Source organism: Taudactylus pleione, unplaced genomic scaffold (genome assembly GCF_031769625.1).
Source record: "Taudactylus pleione unplaced genomic scaffold, aTauple2 ptg000161l, whole genome shotgun sequence".
Taxonomy (NCBI): Eukaryota; Metazoa; Chordata; class Amphibia; order Anura; family Myobatrachidae; genus Taudactylus; species Taudactylus pleione.
The window spans coordinates 3,609,316-3,631,205 of record NW_028284563.1 but is presented as its reverse complement, the minus strand read 5'-3'; the positions used below and the strand labels follow the sequence as shown (position 1 = coordinate 3,631,205).

Sequence of the window (21,890 nt, the reverse complement as noted above, 5' to 3'; positions counted from 1 at the left end):
CAGTAGATAGAAAAGGGTAATCAACCACACAAAACAGTGACCTCAGGCATCTTTAAAATTTATGTTGGAAGATTGTAGTACATTACCAAATGAAACAAGATTCAAACACACATAAAACCTATTTTAAGTGCTATCTTAATAATGTCAATTAGGTTTATTTAAATCTTCTACCTTTTCATTTTTAAATACAACTGTTGCCATTAAACAGGTGGCAGCCATCTTGTGTGCTGTACTAAAATTCATGAAAATGCAGCCTATATATTCACTAGGAACTAATAACTCACAAAGAAATTATTTAACTCACAAATTGGCATAATCTACTATGTGCAGGTCAAAGATATTTTATACAAAAATATTTTAATTATATTAATGCTAAACACAATCTAAATTTCAAAAGTATAAGCTAAAAAAAACACAAATAAGCAGTTATTTCAAGTGTGACTTCTAACAAATATCTTAAGAAAAACTGAAAAAAAGAGCAGTAAAGAATAGCACTAGTAAGTGAAACAGAAAATAATAATAATAATAATAACGAAATGTTAGAGTAAAAACTAAGAATTTGTTTATCTTCAAATAATAAGTTTAATTGGTAAGATCAATTAACCATAAATATATAAAAAAGCTTTAAATATTTTTTAAAAAATTGTTCTTTTATACATTGGAATGTAAGACATCTTCTTCAGGAAATATCTAGATGTGGTTGGCTACATTAGTGATCTAAGGCAGCCTGAGAGCATAGCAGACACAAATCAATAAAAAAAATTACTTCATTCAGAAGTCCCAAATGAATTTGTATAGGCAGAATGTATAATACCACAAATTTCACTTCCGAGGTAAGCTTGTATACAGTCTATAATTAGACCTCCATGTCAACAAATGTTGTGCCATTTTACTCTTTCTCCATCCAGCTCCTAATTTTAAATCTAATTCTAAATCCCAATTCCATATAATTTTCAGGTGGCACTTTCATCTGAAATGTATCAGGAATAATCAACTCTTTTTCCGCAAACTAATGCGTTTTGACAAGTTCATTCCTAATGAAGGCACTCTTGATAATTTGTGTGTGCCATGCTCTCACACTGCCTTAGCTCACTAATGTTGCCAGTCACATTTAGATCTACACTGAAGAAGGTGTCTTTTATGCCCTTCGTATTCCAATGCTATCAATGTACACAGTTTTTAACAATTTATAAAGTTTTTATGAAGCCTTTGGAAAATTAATAATACCAATTAATGTGATTGTTGAGGACAAATCAATTCACTGTTTTTACTATAATCTCTGCCATATTATTAATATTGTTATTATTATGATAATTATTATTATTAGTAATAATAATAATAATAATAATAATAATAATAATAATAAAAAAGGCTTTTCTTTACATTACTTTTTATCTTGTGCCATTCACAAATACACATACAGTGATTGGTCTCTCAAAAAAGAGCCCATTCACTAATAGAATTGGACTTTGACATGACGTTTTAGAAGCTATTTTTCTATCTACTTTTATATAATAGATTTCATATGCCTCTTTGCAGGGAAAAAACTTGATTTAGAGTTTTACATATCTTGTGCCATAAATATATGCATACTGTAGGAATTAAGTGTGTATTTCGAATCGCATACAGTATATCTCAAATTGTACCCAACTGGAAACATACTGTAGCAGTATTTCTATATCAGGCATATGTCCAGCATGTAAATGTGTATATCTACACTCAATAACTTATAGACATGAAGCTTAAAAGTGTTAGTTGTAAATGCAAAAAAATCAATTACCCTATTCATGCACAATATAATGTAATGAATTGTCATATACACTAGGAAGAATAGTGTCTTAACAGTGTTAATAATATATACAAATATTCTATATAAAATATAATTAAATACAAACACCCTCACATCCTTCATATGCTGCTTTATAAATCCATTAGTGATCTTCTAAATTCCAACCCTCAAGGTGTAAGGGAATGCAATATTTATTATTTAAACGCCTAAAATGGACTTACATCCAACTCAAATGAGGCCCATAGAAAGTAAGTCTGGTATGCATTTAAAACATACTTAAAACTGATTTAACTCTTAACTTCGATGTGTTTTTCAGTGGGGTCATGCAGGGAGAGCACCCTAGCTAAATTTTGCAATTTTTTTTATGAAGTGGCCTGATTCCAAAAACTACCTACATGAAACATTCTTAAGTCGATCACCACATGCTGCCAGACCTCTGTAAAAAATTGTCCCTCTAACAATGTCACTTGATTTGCTCACTCACATTTTACTTAATTTACTAGGCATATTTTAACAAAACAAAAATAAGAGCATATATTTTCAAACTTCCTTTTGGTTTTTATTTTAGTATTCTAGTAGAGAACCCCATCCAAACTTCTTTTATATTAGATAGTACATAAAAATGCTAGTGTGGAAAAAATGGCGCTATTATCACAGGTGTAAAAATGCACTCCAGATAAGTAAATATACTTAACTTCAATATAGTGGATCAGTTTCTGTGTGAGGAGGGAGTCTCTCCTTACACAGGCTTCATCTCTCTCTACCAGAAAAGCCAGCAAGAGTATCGCACAGGAGCTAAAACACAGACTGATCGTTTGGCTTAAGGACAATCATTCCCGTTATGCAAAGCGGCACCAGCGACAACAGAAGCTGGACCATTCTGCACTTCAGCTGGGAGCGTTAACCTTGCAGTTGACAAATAAGGGAGAATAAAGACTCACAGAGAGAGGAGAGTGGAGAGCAAAGCCTACAGCTGGGCAGACTGACAGGAGCATTTGGATACTGGTTGTCTTCTTGTTCAATAGCATCTTAAATGATCCAAAATGACAATCCTGAGAACATCTACACCATAAGGCTTTAAAAGTGTGAAACTGATCCGCTATCTTGAAGTTAAGTATATTTACTTATCTGGAGTGTGTTTTTACACCTGTGATAATAGCGCCATTTTTTTCACACTACCATTTTTTTGTACTATCTATATTATATCTGGGATCCTTTTGGGATAGATCCCAAGTGTTGAAAAGAGGCTGCATTTATCCTATTGGAGCGCCACTATATCCTTGCTATTTTAAATTCCTGCTTTCATATCAGATATTAGAATAAAATAAATCAGCATTAAAATATGCATTATTTATTTATTAGTATAAGAAGATACTCTTTATATGAAAAGCATTTTCATCTCTGTTTTATGAAACATTAAGGTTAAAAAAATTGTGGCTTAGGGATAACTTTAAATTTGGAACTTTAATTTTTATTTGAAAATACAGTTTTTTTCTTTATATCCACAATTTTCTTTTGCTGCAGATACAGTTTTCATTGATATGTTGATAATTCTCTCCAATGAAAGCACTGTTTACAATCATTTTTATTATCTGTAGAGTGCAGCTTAATAAACATGAGAGGTTTAGAACAGCAATAAATGGAGAGTTATAGATTGTCTGTCCACTGCATTAATTCATGAGCAGACATAATAAAAACATTATATTATTATATAAAATATTGTCAATAATTATTTACACATGCAAATGATGCAATAGACCTTTTCATTAATCAAAAAAATAATACAAATACATTTGTAAATACTTCAGCACTTTAAATGCAAGCTCCCTTATGGAGACACTTCATTAATCAACTGTTAATTTGAATTGTAATACAAGCATAATAATATAATTATTGCATTTATATATACTATCTTTGTTATTTTTAAAATGCAGGTTCTACTAGATGGTGAAACTGGCAGAGTATGGGCGAATATTTTTTTACTCAAATTTACATAAAATCCATGCCCAGAAAGATAGACCCTCCAATAAAAATGTCAACTGTCCCATGTGATTTAGAAGAATGATTTTATGGTAGAAGACATATGTTTTAACAACTAGTTAGTTGACTGTTGAATATATCCTAGCTCATACTAGGTTTAGAATAAATTATAAAAAAATTTTATACAAAAAATTCGCCCATACAGATTATGAAAACATTGGAGAAAATGGAGGTAATGTACAGGGTGTTCTGCATCACCGGTGATAACAGCTATCATCTGCAATTGTGTTTTAAGGGTAGTTCAAACCAGCTTTCCACAGTTGGAAAAAAAATCACTGACTTTAATTTCAGGCGCACTTGATGAATGAAAATTCTGCAGATGAAAAGCATTTTTCTAACTTTTCAATAATATTTGTAGCATTTTGGAGTTTTGACAGAAAAAGTTACAAATCACTGGCTAACTATAATAGATATGTTCTGCATGCCAGGTAATCATCATATCTCTTTGATTTCAGGGTAGTAGATTTCTCCAATAGCATTTTATTAACTAGGTAAAATTTCTGTCAGAAACAACCAACAGGAGGTTGCTAGAGGAAAATCTGTTTGTAAAATCCTCTCACAACATCTGATGGATATTTATATGAACATATTTCCAGTGATTTTCAATTATGAATATTATTAACAAAATTGCTGTGGAAAGACCCCCAGTGTGACACTACCCTAAATGTAAACAAATCAGAAACTGATGTTCAACTTTTTAGCATAATGTGGCAAATGATAGACGTATGGTTATACACTTTTGCATCATTCATTTAAAGGCACAGTTTGTGTAGTGCAGTGAAAATGAGATGACAAACTCATTTCCTTGTGTCAGTTGGCCAATACTAAATGAATACCATCAAATAAGATATTTTTCTAACACCAGTGACATTGTGTCAATGTTGCTGAATCAACTTTAGAATATTACAACATATATGTCCAGGACATGAAAATGAGAGGCAACTCTCAATATTTTTTTTTACCTGGTAAAGTACATATATATACATATAAATATATACTGTATATACATATATATATATATATATATATTTTTTTTTTTTACAACTATTTTTTACACATATGAATTCCTATCTCATGGTGTTTTGTTAAACAAATAATTTGCTAATGCCATTTAGAATTTTGGCTTTTATAGTTCAATTCAGCAGACACATGCAGTGAATTTCCATTCCAAACACATTATACCTTGAATGAAAACATCCAGAGAAGCTTTTGTTGTATAGATAAGAAAAGAAAATCAGATTTTAGGAGATAAAAAAAGATAATGAAAGTAAAACCCCAAAAAATACACAGAAACAGCATTTCAACATTAAAAAATATGGGAATGAATAAAAAAATAAAACAAAATATAAATATGTAATAGAAATAGGTACATCCCACTATTAGGAAGAACCAAACACTAAATGTTTGAGAACACTTGACAGTTATGTTAAAGGAATACTCCATGAAATTAACAGATTTTCGACAATAAACCTGTGTCACCCCAGCTAGTTGAACAACAGGGTCACCTGCTGTTTGGTAATTACAGTATTCTCCCTTCAGTGAAACTAGTAGCAATTTCTAATACAGGCATATGAAAATTGTTTTCAGTATACAGTGCAAGCTCAACCTGGAATCAACTCAGCACTGGATCAATTGGACAGCTCCTGTGACTGTTTCAATTAGCTTTATCAACAGCCATTCAATTCATGCTATGTACTGTAGTTTCAAAAGCCTGTATGGCTTATTATTACAAGAGCTCAGGGAAGTAGCTTCCAAATCATAGTTGTCCTGGAATATGGCTTATCAGTCTACTACTTAGGTACTTGCACCCTAAATAGAGTATGATATTATATATTTTGCACTTTACAAGATTACATGCATACATCCATTTTCCAATGCAACCTAAATCTGCTATACCCCTTATTCTGGTTCAATTATTTTTACTCCTATTTCTTTTTTTTTATTAATCTATAATTTTGCACTGAAATAAGTGATTCTTGTCAAACATGTTTTGTGTTTGTAAAATGTACTATATTTTAAGTAGTTTTACCTATAAAATACACTTCTGAAGCTACAAATGCTGTTTTTTGTTATTTCTACAATGTGAGTAAAATTTATTAACAATTTAAGTTTGAGAAGCATAAAAAAAACATTTTTTATGCTTAAAATAATACAGAACAATTAATCTTAAAAATGCAAGTTCAAACCAGAGACTAAAGTGATTTAAATAGGATGTAAAGACACTCTTTGAAAGTAATTATATAGTAAAGGCTGCATATTACTCATACTGTATGAATAATATACATTAAATAACTGTGAGTGTTTCTACATACTACTATATAATTCCACTATGCTCTCTCTATCACTCCTCAGCAGCAGGTTGCTATGTTAGGGGGGGAGGAGTGATTCTCTAACTAAGCAGTTTGACAGCTTTACAGACTTGCTGGGCAGAAATACACTGTGTTGACTAACTGATGTATAAACAGGTGCAGGGCCAGAGACGTCACATAAATTCATATGACTGCAGAACCAGCTTTCTGACTTGTATGAGATCCCATCTGGACACTGACCTAACGCTATGTGAGGAGCAATAGCTGGCTATAGTCGATGAGGAAATAATAATGTACTTTTTAACTAAGATGCAGCTGCCAGGATATTACTGAACACTTTATATCCATGTTTGGTTATTAAATATTCTAATTTGGGGGTTTAGTAGTCAATTAGTTACATATAGAGCATTTTTTTAATATATCATGGTGCAAATACCAGGAATATGCTATGAAATTATACCTTATTGAACGCTATGAGGTACAGTACAGTTTATTAGAAATGCTTTAAAGGAGATGACTACATTTTCTATGTAGCAGAAAGCTAAAGTGTACTGTACTCTACTGGCCACCAAATGTTACCTCAGGATCAATACTGCCCAGTAGGGTAACAGTCCCTGGCGGGTCTTACACAGCTCATTTTATAATGGTATGCTGTGGTCTGTAAGAATCATCCCCCTGCCCTGACTGGCCCAGCTCCCTGTCTGTCAGTGTAGGATGCTTAAACTGATAGATACAGTGCACATCCAGTATGGGCAGAGGGACTATCTACTGATCATCCATGATGTCTAGTTGGCTCCCATCTTGTCCTTCAATCTATTATTCCTCTTCCCACCCCTCTGCTCCTCCCCTTTACTTCTGTTTCTCCCCTTTTTGCTCCAACCCCTTCCCCCAATGGCCCAGCCCCCATGATTATGCTGGAGTCCGACAGATTAGTCTGTCACATACATAGCAATTAAGCTCAGAAGATCAGGTAAATGTGGTGTCAGGATATTAACATAATGTGGTATACCATAATGTGGTATAATGCAGTGTGGGGTATTGGGATTACAAAGTGGGTCTACAAATGTAATGCGGGGGCTGATGGGATCTACTTATGTAATGTGGTGAGGATTAATGCAACACAAGAGTTGGTGGGGGTTATTAATGTAATGCAGGGTTTCTGACTGCTGTCAGGATTCTGACGCCGACATTCTGAGTTCTGGCATGCCAACCAGCAACCGGCATGCCAACTACGTCCCTATGCAGTTAGTCATGTGCTGTCCTTTGCTGAAGACAAATACAAGAGAGGATTGTGAGTTTAAATATTCAGCCATCTTATCTCCTATGCCAATTATTAGTACCACAGGCGTCTCATTTCAGGGTCTCCATAATTTGTGAGGATTTATCCTCCACTCTCTGTTTTACACAATCATAATGGCATGTAGAATTGTTAGTGCAACCGAAATTCCTCCAGAGAGCCTCATTCTGAGATGGGAAGTAAAAAAAAAAAGTAACTGTGCACCTGGACTAACCATGTTGCATTACAATGGGTACAACTGTGCAAATACATTTTTTGTCTTTGCATGCATGGTAAATAGAGGCTGTCCATTGCATGTAGCCCCAAAATCCTGGACAAATTCATTTTTACAATGCAAAATAGATTTGAGTTAGGACACATCCTTCCCAAGAGCTAAATCTCTGCTCATTTTACATCTGCCCAACCTGCAGTGCAGCATGACTTTGCTGAGATGCAAAGTTACTGGCTCTTTTTTGCTTTGTTTCAAATTAGAATGAGGCCCAGATTGTATATTAGACAAACAATGGCAGCCATCTCATCAGCCACATCATCGATGTCTTTAAAATTCATTGGGACATCAAAGCCAGAAGATGACCCAGAAGACATGTAAAGTGCACATCTTAGGGACAGTGTTGATGCAGTCCCCAAGGTTCTAGGTTCTATTATTTGGGTAAAGTGAAGGTTTCTGTAAAATTATTTTGATTGAAGTCATATCACCCTGTAAACTTGAAAGGATTTTTAAAAAAAGAGCAATTAAAAGGCATAATATACTTTGTTCAATAATAACAATGACGCAAGAGGTAAAAAATAATATGTAATATCCAAAGAGATCTGGCAAATAGAAGATTTGAGTTTATGTTTATCAATATATTAAAATCCATGTAATATATTCTGCACATGCATTGAATCTGTTTAATAGAATACTGTCTGAAAAAAAATTGTAATTTGTTCTTCCAAGAGACTTATCATTTCTTTGCTACACCTATGACTTGAATATATCAGTAGCTAAACGAGTCCTGTTGCTTTATTTTAACCTGTTGAAAACTAAGGTTTTTATTTCAGTATACTCACTGGATTCTTCTTTTTTTTCTCTTTGTCCTTGCTTGGCTTTCTGTTACTGACAAAATAATGGAGAGTTCCGTATTCCACCAAGGCAGAAAACACAAAGATGAAGCAGACTGAGACAAAGAGGTCCATTGCAGTCACATAGGATACCTTGGGTAGAGATTTTCGAGCAATGGTACTCAGAGTGGTCATTGTAAGGACAGTTGTGATGCCTAGTGATTAAAGGAAAATAAAAATGTTCTTTTTATTTTTTTTCTAGAGAGCGCAAATGAATCTTTGTCAATCCATGACCTGGAGTAAATCAGGATGATAGTAGTGTGAGTATGGTATATATGGACTTGTCTTAATAAATTAAGTATAATAAAATGATTACTATTATTATTATATTTTTATTGCAAGTATTATTATTACTATTATTATTATTATTATTAATAATAATAATAATAGTAGAAATATTAGTAATTGTTATTGTTGTTGTAGTATTATTAGTACAAGTAGTAGTATTTTTGTTGTTGTTATCTTTATAATTTTATCTGCATAGAATTATTTACCAAACTGTTACTTACCCAAAGATGTTCTAGCTGGAACAGCATCTTTGTTAATCCAAAAAGACACCCAGGACAGAACAACAATAAGTGTGCAAGGTATATAAGTCTGTATTGTGAAATAACCCATTCTTCTGCTTAGATCAAAGTATACTGTCATCACAACATAGTCCCCTGTAATATACAATATATGCATATTTATTAACCAGTCAATGAAATTGAAAGGACATCTGACATTTTTCTATAGTAAATTTAATCTATCACTATGAAGTATGAAAAGCATTAGAACAAAGGCCATTGCTATCAATGGAAAAATAGTGTTAGTCTCATATTGCTCAGACTATTTGTGCATAATAATGAATGCCACCTAATGTATCATAGATCATTTTTGTACTGTTTACAATTATGCAAAAACATTAACATATGCAATTTGCCTTCAGTACATTTTGTTGTGCCAATGTATGTATTTAATTCCAAATAATCAATTAACAAAGACTACAATTAGCAGTAGCAGTGGTCAAACTGCTTTCAGGGGTGATTCCATCACTGTATGGATTTGCAAAGCTGCACGCAAGCAGCTTCACAATTCCGTCCTTGTGATCATGTTAATGCAGCAGCAGGTCTCATGCCTCCGGCATGCATTAATGATCCGAGATGCATCCATGGACACAGCATCGGTTCATCTACGTGATCCTTGGCCCGCTGAATGACCATGGGGTCATGCAGGCCAGACATTAGAGTTGTCTAAAAGAGGCCAGGAAATCTCCATTTGTCGACAGAGATCCTGGCCTCTTCCCTCGCCCCCAACGGCAATGACACGACTCCGTTTTGGTAAAAAAAACGAAGGCTATCGCCGCCCCCTCCCAGCTCCCAAATGGCACCAGACTGTCAATCACTGACAGTCTGTTGCCGTTCTGTGTCCAACCACACAGGACCCATTCTGCACATGCGCAGAATGGGTCCTGTGCACACACAGATTCCCGATTATCGGGAATCTGCGTTCAGCATTGCACTTCACCCCCCCATATGTAAATAGCTCACACTTTGTATTCTGCAAAATTCATTACATATTTTTTTCTTTACAAACATGGAGCATTAATTAAATCTGTATTTTGATGTGGTTCAGAGCAATTCATGAGAAAGTCTTATGATAAAAAAAAACACCTAGTGCTACTTGCAAGCATTAATTACATGGTATTAAATTTAAAATCAACACAGCTGAATAAAACACATTATTTATTTTCTCTTTTATAAAGGTAAAATAATAAGATGTGTGGAGAAATTAAATTGTAACACAGATAAGAGTTTTGCTGTAACTTAAACTTGGTTTCAGAGAGAAATATCTGACATTCTTCCAAGTATCAGTAGTGTGTGAAATAACACAATAAATGTCTTTTGTTGTAATATAAAGATTGCTTTTTTTTGTCTAATAATAAATAATGGAATTTGCTAGACAAGTCCATTTTCACATAGTCAGGTGCATAAATATTGGGACATTGACAGAATTTTCATATTTTGGCCTCTATTCACCACCACAATGGCTTTGAAATGAAACAAACAAGATGTGCTTTAACTGCAGACTTTCAGATTTAATTTGAGGGTAACTACATCCAAATCAGGTGAAAGGTGTAGGAATTACAACGGTTTCTATATGTGCCTCCCACTTTTTAAGGGGCCAAATGTAATGGGACTATCAACTCAAAAGCTATTCCCTCGTTTTTTCATTATCAATTAAGCAGGTAAAAGGTCTGGAGTTGATTCTAGGTGTGACATTTGCATTTGGAATCAGTTTCTGTTGACTCTCAATATGAGATCCAAAGAGCTGTCACTATCACTGAAGCAAGCCATCATTAGGTTGAAAAATCAAAACAAACCCATCAGAGAGATAGCAAAAACATTAGGTGTGGCCAAATCAACTGTTTGGAACATTCTTAAAAATCAAGTACGCACCGGAGAGCTCAGCAACACCAAAAGACCCGGAAGACCACGGAAAACAACTGTGGTGGATGACAGAAGAATTATTTCCCTGGTGAAGAAAAACCCCTTCACAACAGTTGGCCAAATCAAGAACACTCTCCAGGAGGTAGGTGTATATGTGTCAAAGTCAACAATCAAGAGAAGACTTCACAAGAGTGAATATAGAGGGTTCACCACAAGATGTAAACCATTGATGAGCCTCAAAAACAGGAAGACCAGATTACAGTTTGCCAAACAACATCTAAAAAAGCCATTACAGTTCTGGAACAACATCCTATGGACAGATGAGACAAAGATCAACTTGTGTTGAGTGATGGGAAGAGAAGAGTATAGAGAACGAAAGGAACTGCTCATGATCCAAAACATACCACCTCATCAGTGAATCAAGGTGGTGGTAGTGTCATGGCGTGGGCATGTATGGCTGCCAATGGAACTGGTTCCCTTGTATTTATTGATGATGTGACTGCTAACAAAAGCAGCAGAATGAATTCTGAAGTGTTTCGGGCAATATAATATGCTCATATTCAGTCAAATGCTTCAGAACTCATTGGATGGCGCTTCACAGTGCAGATGGACAATGACCCGAAGCATACTGCAAAAGCAACCAAAGAGTTTTTTAAGGATGAAAAGTGGAATGTTATGCAATGGTCAAGTCAATCCCCTGACCTGAATCCAATTGAGCATGCATTTCACTTGATGAAGACAAAACTGAAGGGAAAATGCCCCAAGAACAAGCAGGAACTGAAGACATTTGCAGTAGAGGCCTGGCAGAGCATCACCAGGGATGAAACCCAGCATCTGGTGATGTCTATGCGTTCCAGACTTCAGGCTGTAATTGCCTGCAAAGGATTTGTAACAAAGTATTAAAAAGTGAAAGTTAGATTTAGGATTGTTTAGTTTGTCCCATTACTTTTGGCCCCTTAAAAAGTGGGAGGCACATATAGAAACCGTTGTAATTCCTACACCGTTCACCTGATTTGGATGTAATTACCCTCAAATTAAATCTGAAAGTCTGCAGTTAAAATACATCTTGTTTGTTTCATTTTAAAGCCATTATGGTGGTGAATAGAGGCCAAAATATGAAAATTCTGTCAATGTCCCAGTATTTATGCACCTGACTGTATATCACATATATTCTAAGACAATATAATGTTTTAAGTAAAGAAGGGCATAAAAACCCCTCCAAGATACAATTTCAATGCAACCATCTATACAATCACTGGGTGACTATCTAACATTGCTCCATGATGAAGTCATCTATATTTTGTTGTTATTAAAATAATACCTAACATTTAACAATCTGCGTGGTTTATAGTTCAACAACACACTTTACCGAATTTAGCATACAGCCATCACTAACTTATTTAAACTAATCTCTAGATATTGAATTGACAGTAGATAATGAATGAATGACATATACTGTAGCTGGTCAAGCTACAGAATAATTGATAATCCTACTGATCTCTAAGAAAGTAACTATAAAGTATTGGTATACAAACCATCTTAAAGGTAAAATTTTAGCACAGTCATCTAAACAATCACAGGGTCACTATCTAACATTGCTCTATTATTATTATTACATTTTATTTATAGGGCGCCACAAGTAGTCCGCAGCGCCGTACATACAATAAAGGGTACCAGTACATTACAATACAGTAACCAAAATATAAACAGAGCACAAGTAACAATTAGCAACACAATTCTCCATACAGAATACAGCTGGGAAGGTGAAGGCTGTCATAGAAGTGCTAGAGAAGAGGGCTGTGAGACAGTGGGGAGGAGGACCCTGCTCCTAGGATCTTACAATCTAGGGGAGAGGGGAGACAGACAGATGACATGAGGCATGAGTGTGTAGAGGGGGACCTGAGTGCAGGAAGTTAGCAAGGTAGAGATGGCTGAGGTGGGAGGGACAGAGACCTGGTAACATGGTTATGTGGTGGAAGGGTATGCTTTGGTGAACAGGTGGAATTCAGTGCACGTTTGAAGCTCTATGATGAAGTCATATATATTTTGTTGCTAATGAAGGAATATCTAAACATTTAACTTTCTGTATGGTCGTAGAGTTCAACAATACACTTCTGAATTTAGCACGCAGCCATCACTAAGTATTGGAATTACTATTGATCTGAGAGTAGCTTATAATTGCATAGCTGATTTAGCTACAGCAGTGCCACAAGTAGGGGAGCTGTAGCTCGATGCAGGCTACACCCCCTCCATGTGACATCATACAGACGGGCGGGGTCAAAATTGCCAGGAATTACAGTAATGTACGTGGCATCCTCAGGAAGCTCCAGGCGGTGCTGCTGCAGAGATTCTGGTTGCAGCATGTCTTTCTTGATCAGGTCACCAAGCTCTGTTGGCGAAAAGCGCGTTCTTCTTTCACTGTTGCAGACAGCAGCCGGATCTCCACTCTACACACAACGTACTGCAGCTCTGATTACACTTACTGTCAGGTACTTTTCTTATCCTCTGGGCACTCTCTCATCTGAGCCCCTGGCAGATGACTCCTCCTGCATTGCCCTTATGGTAACAGGGGAGAGACTCATCTGGGATAATACGTTGTTTGCACTCTCTCATCCCCTGTTTGACAGCGGAAAGTAGAAGTGACAACACATTTTCTATACCCCAGACTTACTTCCTTTGTCTTTTACTAATATTCTTACCTTGAATATCATACATCAATTGGATATACTTTCAAGCAGTTAAAATGCAATGCAGACTAATATATAAACTTGCACATGTCACTTTATGCATTGTCTTACAATCACTTTTTTATTTCATCCATTGAGGATATTATTAAGTGTATATTATTTACTTTCTCTATGATTTGGTGCAACTAGCTTTATAATATTGACTGTTATTGCATTATTTTTCTGATTCACAGCCTGAGATTCAAAGCTTTACTTTTTGACTTGTATATAGGTCATTCAAGTTTCGTTCTATAATCAATAATGAATTCTTTTTCAGATTAATTACAGCCTTGAGGATAATATTGTAGTATTTTTTGAGACTCTGTACACCTGGCTGCAGTATACTACTACCATTCTTTATTATGTCTCTGGAAGAATGCATTTAAGCACTGTAGTCCTTTACTTATTGGTGTTCTACAGTTCTCTCTCTGAGATTTTTATCTGAATAATCAGAGTGTTAGATCCGTTACATTTATATTCATATTTTCGCCATTTGTGTTTATTTTTGTAATATATGTTCACTTATTGTAATACTTACTTGTATGTTGCTCACCTGGAACTAAGATTACTTTGAAACTTTTGCCCATAACACTTTGTGGGAGATATATATATATATATATATATATATATATATATATATATATACACTGTATATCCCACACTGATATTGTGATGTTCAGCAATATATATATTTCATATTTTTGCCATTTGTATTTATTTTTGTAATTTATGTTCACTTATTGTAATACTTACCTGTATGTTGCTCACCTGGAACTAAGATTACTTGGACATGTTTGCCTATAACACATTGTGGGAGTTATAGATATATATATATACTGTATATCCCACACTGATACTGTGATGGTCAGCAAAATATATATATTTTTTTGTTTTCATTCATGATTGTGTACTCTCCGGTACTATTTACCTCTTTTTTATTATAAGAGAGAATTTATTTTAGGTTGCGCATTAAACGTTAAGTTTTAACTTATTATCCATCTACCATATGTAAAGTAATTAATAATTTGTTTTCCAAGAGTGCCCCAATAAAGGCATATTTGTCTTTAACCTTTAATTTTTTGTTCTTTGCAAAAAATTCTTACCATTATTGTGTACTGCACAAATCCTATGGGCGCACCACCAACCCAGTGTCATCTTACTATTCTAAATATATGATAGACCTTTGATGTTGTTTTTTTCATGCTATAAACCATATTGGACTAGTAAAGAAATGTAATTAAAATTTGTTTTCCTTATTTAGTTTGTGGACCTGTGCGGACTCTACCCCCCTTTTCCTGTACCTATGTCTTTCCAGGCACCCTGCTAGCCAGATGCAAGGACTGTAGGTGAGCAGCGATGCTGCCCACACCACCCCTAGTTATGGCCCTGAGCTACAGAATAATATATATTTTCTGATTTCCAAGACAGCAATTTCCTCTAAATTGTTAACTTAGGTACACACTGATATTAAAGTTCTGCAATTAAACAATTTCCAACACAAGTTAAAGTATGTAAAAATAAAACTATTTGTAACAATACATTTTTCTGTGTGTTTAACATTCATCGCACTAAAGTACTGTACATCTTTTTTTTTTAAAAGCTTTTTAGTTCCAATTCAGTGTATCTGATGTCTTAGAGTGGTTGGAAATGTGTATTTATCTCAGTTGGAACACACAGTAAATGCAATGAGATATTTTAATTAGCATTTACAAATGCGTATCCATGTGTTTGGCTTGAAAAAAAAATGCTTACTGTTTTGTCACAAATGCATGTTTGAAAGATTGATTATACTTATATCTACACATCTAAACCAAACATTATGGGATATATTTACTAAAGTACAGGTTTTTAGAAGTGGAGTTGTTGCCCATAGCAACCAATCAGATTCTAGCTATTATCTTTTATATGGCGCTAGATAAATGTTAAGTAGAATCTGATTGGTTGCTATGGGCAACATCTCTACTTCTAAAAACCCCTAAATGCATACAGAAACCCAGTGCAGTTTTTTTATGCATTTTTATATATGTTAACATGCAATAAATATAAATATATTGAAAAACCCTTTGTATACATAGCCTAAGAACCTACTGTAGAATTGGCTGTATTAGTGGAATTCCAGTTAAGTAGCGGAAGGAAACAGGTGGTGAGGAGGATGGGTATAAGCATTAGAAACAGTGAAATACGGCAAACATCTTGTATAAGCAAGAAATCAACAGAAAAGGTATTAAATATATACTGTACCTAAAAAAAACAGTTTAACCTGTGCACCAAGCTATGTAGTACTGGTGCTGATTACTAACAATATGCTAATTCTATGATACAATAATGCATCCTGGGTAATAAACAACTTAACTTCCAAACTTTTGAAACATGTAACCTCTCTGCAATAAATATATATATGAGCATTTTAAAAAAATGAGGGGAATTTTCTCCATTTACAATTTCAGACACCTAAGCATGGTAGAAACATTGGGCCTGATTCAGCATGGATCGCAATTGCAACAGCATACGCAAATCGGCCAATGGTGTGTACTGCGCATGTGTATGCATCTAAGGGCTTGACCCAATTAGGTGCGATGTGCCGTGGCAACGGCGTTAAAACGCTGGCAACGGCCTGGCACATCGCACCCTTTGCAGCCCGACTCGCCACTGAATTCGCCTGAATTTGCTCGCTGCCCTACGGGCAGCAAGCACTTTCAGGCTAATCCAGGCGGCCACCAAGCACGGCCACTGTCGTGATGACTCGCACACGCGAGTACATGGCACCTAATTGGATCGAGCCCATAGTGTGCGTGCGTGTATGAGTTAGCATTGCGATCGCTGTGCAATCACCTATGTAGATACAAAGCTATCACAGAGTGAGTGACGTCATGTCAGCATTTGGGGGTGGTGATGGGGGAGGTCAGAGAAACGCAGGCGTGTCTGTCCAGTTGAATGCAGTTACTTGGACGTGCATAAATTAGCCACTGCAACGGCATACGCAGCTTGAGTACTCACTGCACGCGACGAGGTTAGCAATTTCTGAGAAGGGTTAGACCTGTTGTAATTGTGCGATGGGACCGATGTTGTTCGATGTTCCTGATGTATATGCAGGATTGCATGGTATTACGAATGTGCAAAAGCGGTAGTGAGCGTCTCCATCAAAGCTTTGCAATTGCAGTCATTAGCATATTTTCGTAGCATACCTGCATGTGTAATCGCAGCTATCGCAATAGCGATCTGTAGCGAATCAGGCCCATTGTTCAGAAAACATGGCATGGGTGAAGTTTTTGTCACCGACTATGTGCTTTTTTTTTTACTGTAGCACTTCTACCTTTTAGCAGTTTTTATAATTTTTAAGTGTAAAATATTAGCATTGAAGTTTATGGTAAAAATGAGTGCTGTGTAAAATGTAAAGTGCAATAGCTGGATCTCAATCAAATAATCAAACATGCAAAGTCATCTAATATATATAATGACATGTTTAATTATAGCTTGTGACTTTTCTTTCTTGCTTTTCTATTTTTCTGATAAAATGTACAGTAAGATTTGAGTTTAATATGTAGTCATATAATTATAAAGTTACCTATACACAAAGTTGTTGAATTTGTATTACTCCCTTAAATTAATTGATCACGTAATAAAAAAAAGATTATAAGCTAAACAGTTTTATTTGTACACTATGCAACTTAGACATATGTGTATGTTAAGAAGCTTCTGTCTACAAGAAGCTGTCAAAGACTGTTAACCTCTTCAGTGCTAAGGACAAGTGGGACTCGTCCTCAACATATACCTCAAAAGTGCCAAAGATGAGTACCACTCAATTTCAAAACGGCATTAGATCAAAGGGGGAAATATGCTTCCACTGAGGGGGCGGTGGAGGAGGCAGGACAATGATGATATCATTAAACCCCACCTCCTCCCAGCCAGTACATTCACAAAATTTCCAAGAGCCAGGGAATGAGGGTGAGTGCTATCAATCCACATCATAGCACCCAAAGACCTATAGATACTCTAATTTGAAAGATGAGAATCCCCTTTTTCAAACTATGTGTCCCCTTAGTAGTTATTGACAATTCCTCCTTCATACCATACGTCATTATGAAGTCATGGGATGAGAAGGATCATTAAACTTAGTGGCATTCCTCAGAAAGCTACATTTCATTGTGATACTACACTGGCTCAAAAACTTAGAACCTGATACTGCAGGAAAGGATATATAAAATTCCACAAACCTCTTTCATGAACACCTAAAACATGTGGTGTGTACAGGAGTATGGTTTAACCAGACAGCATGACTATGTTGTAGTCATTTGGACCCTCATATACAGAATGGACTCATGTGAAGGATGAAAGACTTAAATATAATGGAAAGAAGCTTACTAAGGTAAACACAATAGAAATTGTAACACCTGTCCAAGTATTTATTTGAATTGTTGGGATTAAATGTCATATTTTTCCAACAGAGATTTATGTACAGTATGCTGTATCAGTGACTTGTTCCCAAAGTAAGAATATCTGTATTTATCATTGTGATTTGATGGTTAAAGGATACAATTATATTATGGAGAACATGAATTTTATGGTAATTAGTGATGTGTTTGTTTTTAATCTTCATGAATAAAAATTTATGTTTGTATTTAATATATTGTAGTTTTCATTGAATACTTTTTGTTACTATCTTATTATAGTCCATGTAGGATATTGCGTAATAGCATGTATACGTACGACTCTTGGTGACTATTTTTAGTTATCCTGTATCTCTAAGAGGGTTACTACAGTACATTGACTCTATTTAGTCACCATTGTCTTTAGTTCAAGTTGCATATTCCTACCATTATCAAGGGGAATTTTTTTTTCTTAAAATTAATCTGATTTTTTTTATATCTCTATGCCTTAATCTGGATCAACACAATTAATTATATAGATGTGTCCTCATACACCTATCCTCAATATACCATGTGGTGCGAAAAGCCTTGAGTGAGTGAAATGCGTTGAACAGTGTAGCTTAGCTACTTTTTCTTTAATTTGTCATCTATATGCACTGCAGATGCAGCAAAACACCACTAAATATGTACCATAGATGCTGGGATTTGACTTTAACTGCACATGAATTAGTTTAAAATACATAAAAAGTCACAGATGACGCACAACTGAAAACGGAGTGAGAAAAAGCTGCGGTCACTGCATAGTAGCACTTCCTATACAGATTCAGACTTAGTCACATGCATACAAGTGTTGCACATCAAATTAAGCAGGGCAGTCTCAGTAAGTGGTTTTGTTGCATCACATTGGGACTGAGAGTCATATTTGAGCCAAAAATTACGCTCCGCACAACCCATGTCACTCGGGACCTGGCAACTGTGGCTATACTGTATGAATGCACAGCTGTAAGTTGAGCTTGATGGACCAGTGTCTTTGTTCAGCATTAAATACTATGTACTGTAAAATTGGCATCAGTTTTCTGTTCAAGTTATAATTGACAGCTAATGCATTACAAAGTTAATATAGTCATGTGATTGACTGAACTTTTTCTGAGACTATACATTTTTTATGCTATTTTTTCTAAAGTATATATGTAAAAATAACTCAGTATTCCAGCCTGGTGTATATAAATATGTTTAGTGAAAGATCTAAGAATACTCATTCTGTTGCTTAAACTGTTGTTTCTAATCTAAGCTGTTGATGAGTTTTTTGAAGGAACACTAAATATAGCCTTCTGTAGCAGTTTTATGTATTGAATATCCTATCTTACAACTAAGATCATATAGTATGCTGAAAAGAAATGAAAATAGTGAATATTGTTTAATAATAATAAAATGTAACCATACATAAGGGAGAGGTGGCAGAAGTTAAGGTTTACCTGAGAAAAATGGAGGTATTTTTTGGCTGGACCAATGTTCTTGAGAATCAAGCCTATTTACTCAATTGGAGCCATTTTTTCATGAATATTGAGCGCATCAGTGCTGACCCTAATTCCTAGAGCAATGATAAGTGGATTTCTGGTGAATATTGGTTCAGCACACAAAACAACTGCATTAACTGTGCTGAAGCAATAGGTTAATTAAGAAAGACCCATCATGTTATATAATTATTATTATTTATTTTTTTTGTTCTACAAATTGGTGTTTTTTACATTTAAGAAGTTGTATTTGGGAATTATACTCTTTTTGGAATCAACCACTCCTTTATGTCTATGAGTCCTATTTATCAAATTTGTTTTTATGCCCTGAAAAATATCTCTTTATATTGTGATGAATAGTAGGAATAAAGATACAACATTATTAATGGTTAACTGCTATTAAAAAGAAAATGAATATTACAGGATGAATTTCACATATCCACATATTCCGAAATACGGAATATTCCGAAATACGGAATAATTTTGCCATGACTGAGATAATAAAACCTTTGATTTTTGATGGTTCAATGTACACAAACTTTGTCTAAGGCACAAATAAATACAAAATATGGTATAAAATTACCTTCAGGCTGTGTGTATAGGGTGTAAATGAAACATAGATTTATTTCATGTATGTACACAAACTTTGCTTGAGCCACAAAATTATTGAAAATATTGTATAAAATGAGCTGCAGGCTGTGTGTATAAGGTGTAGATAGAAGATAAATGCTTTCTGTGTGTTTATTGGGGTCCCATTCCCGAGATATTTCATTATGATATGCAATTATTTCAAAATACGGAATATTCCGTTATCCAAAATACCCTTGGTCTCAAGAATTTTGGATATAGGAGACTCAACCTGTACCAATAAAAATATATAGATATTCAGTAAATATAATGCGGCTGATAAGAGTAATAATTCAAGATTTATTAAATAAAAAGCAATAAAATGTTTCACACAGGTCAATACTACAAAGAAAAAAGCAAATTAGTATACTTTACAATATGCACAGCAATATATATGAGTGCAAAACAGTGAATTCAGGTCTGGTTTGTATTTGTAGTATTCACATAAATGAACTGCTAATGTCCCAGCAATATAATGTATAAGTTCAGATAGGCTGTTTCCCATTTGGGATAATTACCAGTCCTTGTATTTTGAGGTCTAAACAGCCTTTAAGCAGGATAACTTGCAGTGGTTTTAGCTGTGGATCTGGGGCTGGAGAGATGAAAGATGGCCGGTACTGGTGTGCCTGGGCAAAATGCAGTCTTAATTTTGGGGTTCAGAGGAGTGACTGTGTAAGGTGCAAATAAGAGTTTTTGAAAGGTAGGTAGCTGCTTAACATGTTTTGCTGGGACAATCTCCCCCCAGCTTCTTCAGTGACTCCTCTGGACTCCTCTAAACACCTAAATATTACATATGATGCTGCTCTGTAACATAAACAGAGCCTTGGGGAACAAAAATGTTGGTACTGTACATAGAGCCCTTAAATTTTAAAACTTTTGTGGCCCTCTGCTGTTAACTGTAATGTTGGGGGTGGTATACTGTAAAAATATGCAGGGAAATGAAAGAATCATTAAATGAAACAGTGCTCAAGAATATGCAATGTTATTTCTTTTTTAAATAAAAAAAATTAAATTACAGCTGTGCGGTTTTCCTGAAATACGAACACACCCGAAATTAGGGGATCCGAGTTGAACTGAGTCCTAGTTCAGAATCACTTTGTGGTTCCAAGCAGAACCGAACCTGGTTCGGTTCTGCAGTCAGTTCAGAACTCAGATTTAAAAATTGAACTCGGGTATTGGATTGCATGTAAACAGGTCCAAAATAACAGTTTTATCGATTTTTTATTGATTTTTATAATTTTTTAAAATCAATTTTCATAGATTTTTAAGGGATCCAAGACCGAACCAAAACTGAATCCTTACCAAAACACTTGAGGGTGGTTTTGCCAAATCCAAAACTAAAACACAAAGATGAATTACGTAGAACCAAAACCAAAGCACTTGGTCCACGCACATCTCTAATTAAAATATAGATGATCTCATTATTCTATACTGTGGAGCAAGTCAAGATTAGTCACAACCTCTCTGTCTTTGAGCAACATAAAAATCAGACCACTGTGGATATTTCGAATTGATGCCGTCCCTCCTGACTGAACTTGATTACCAATGTATTTTGAAAGATAACACAGAGAGACTTGATGTCTGTGCATCACTTTAGGATTAGTAAAACTTTGAATATGAATGTAGTTTTCAGTACACCTGCTGCAAGGAAGATTTTACACACCGAAGCACAGAACAATGTCATTTGCATT

General features: G+C 35.0%; 1 protein-coding gene across 3 annotated transcripts in view; it reads right to left on the bottom strand.

Moving 5' to 3' along the window:
• The window catches only part of GABRG2 (gamma-aminobutyric acid type A receptor subunit gamma2), a 138,011-nt gene that overhangs the window by 805 nt on the left and 115,316 nt on the right, over positions 1–21,890 (bottom strand). The window contains exons 7-9 of one of the 3 annotated variants that reach the window (XM_088475066.1): positions 9,046–9,198; positions 8,486–8,691; positions 5,012–5,035 (exon numbers count right to left, since the gene is read on the bottom strand). In XM_088475066.1, the coding sequence (XP_088331192.1) occupies positions 5,012–5,035; positions 8,486–8,691; positions 9,046–9,198 (383 nt within the window). The remainder of the gene's footprint in view (positions 1–5,011; positions 5,036–8,485; positions 8,692–9,045; positions 9,199–21,890) is intronic. The other 2 variants (XM_088475067.1, XM_088475069.1) reach the window with 2 other exon arrangements.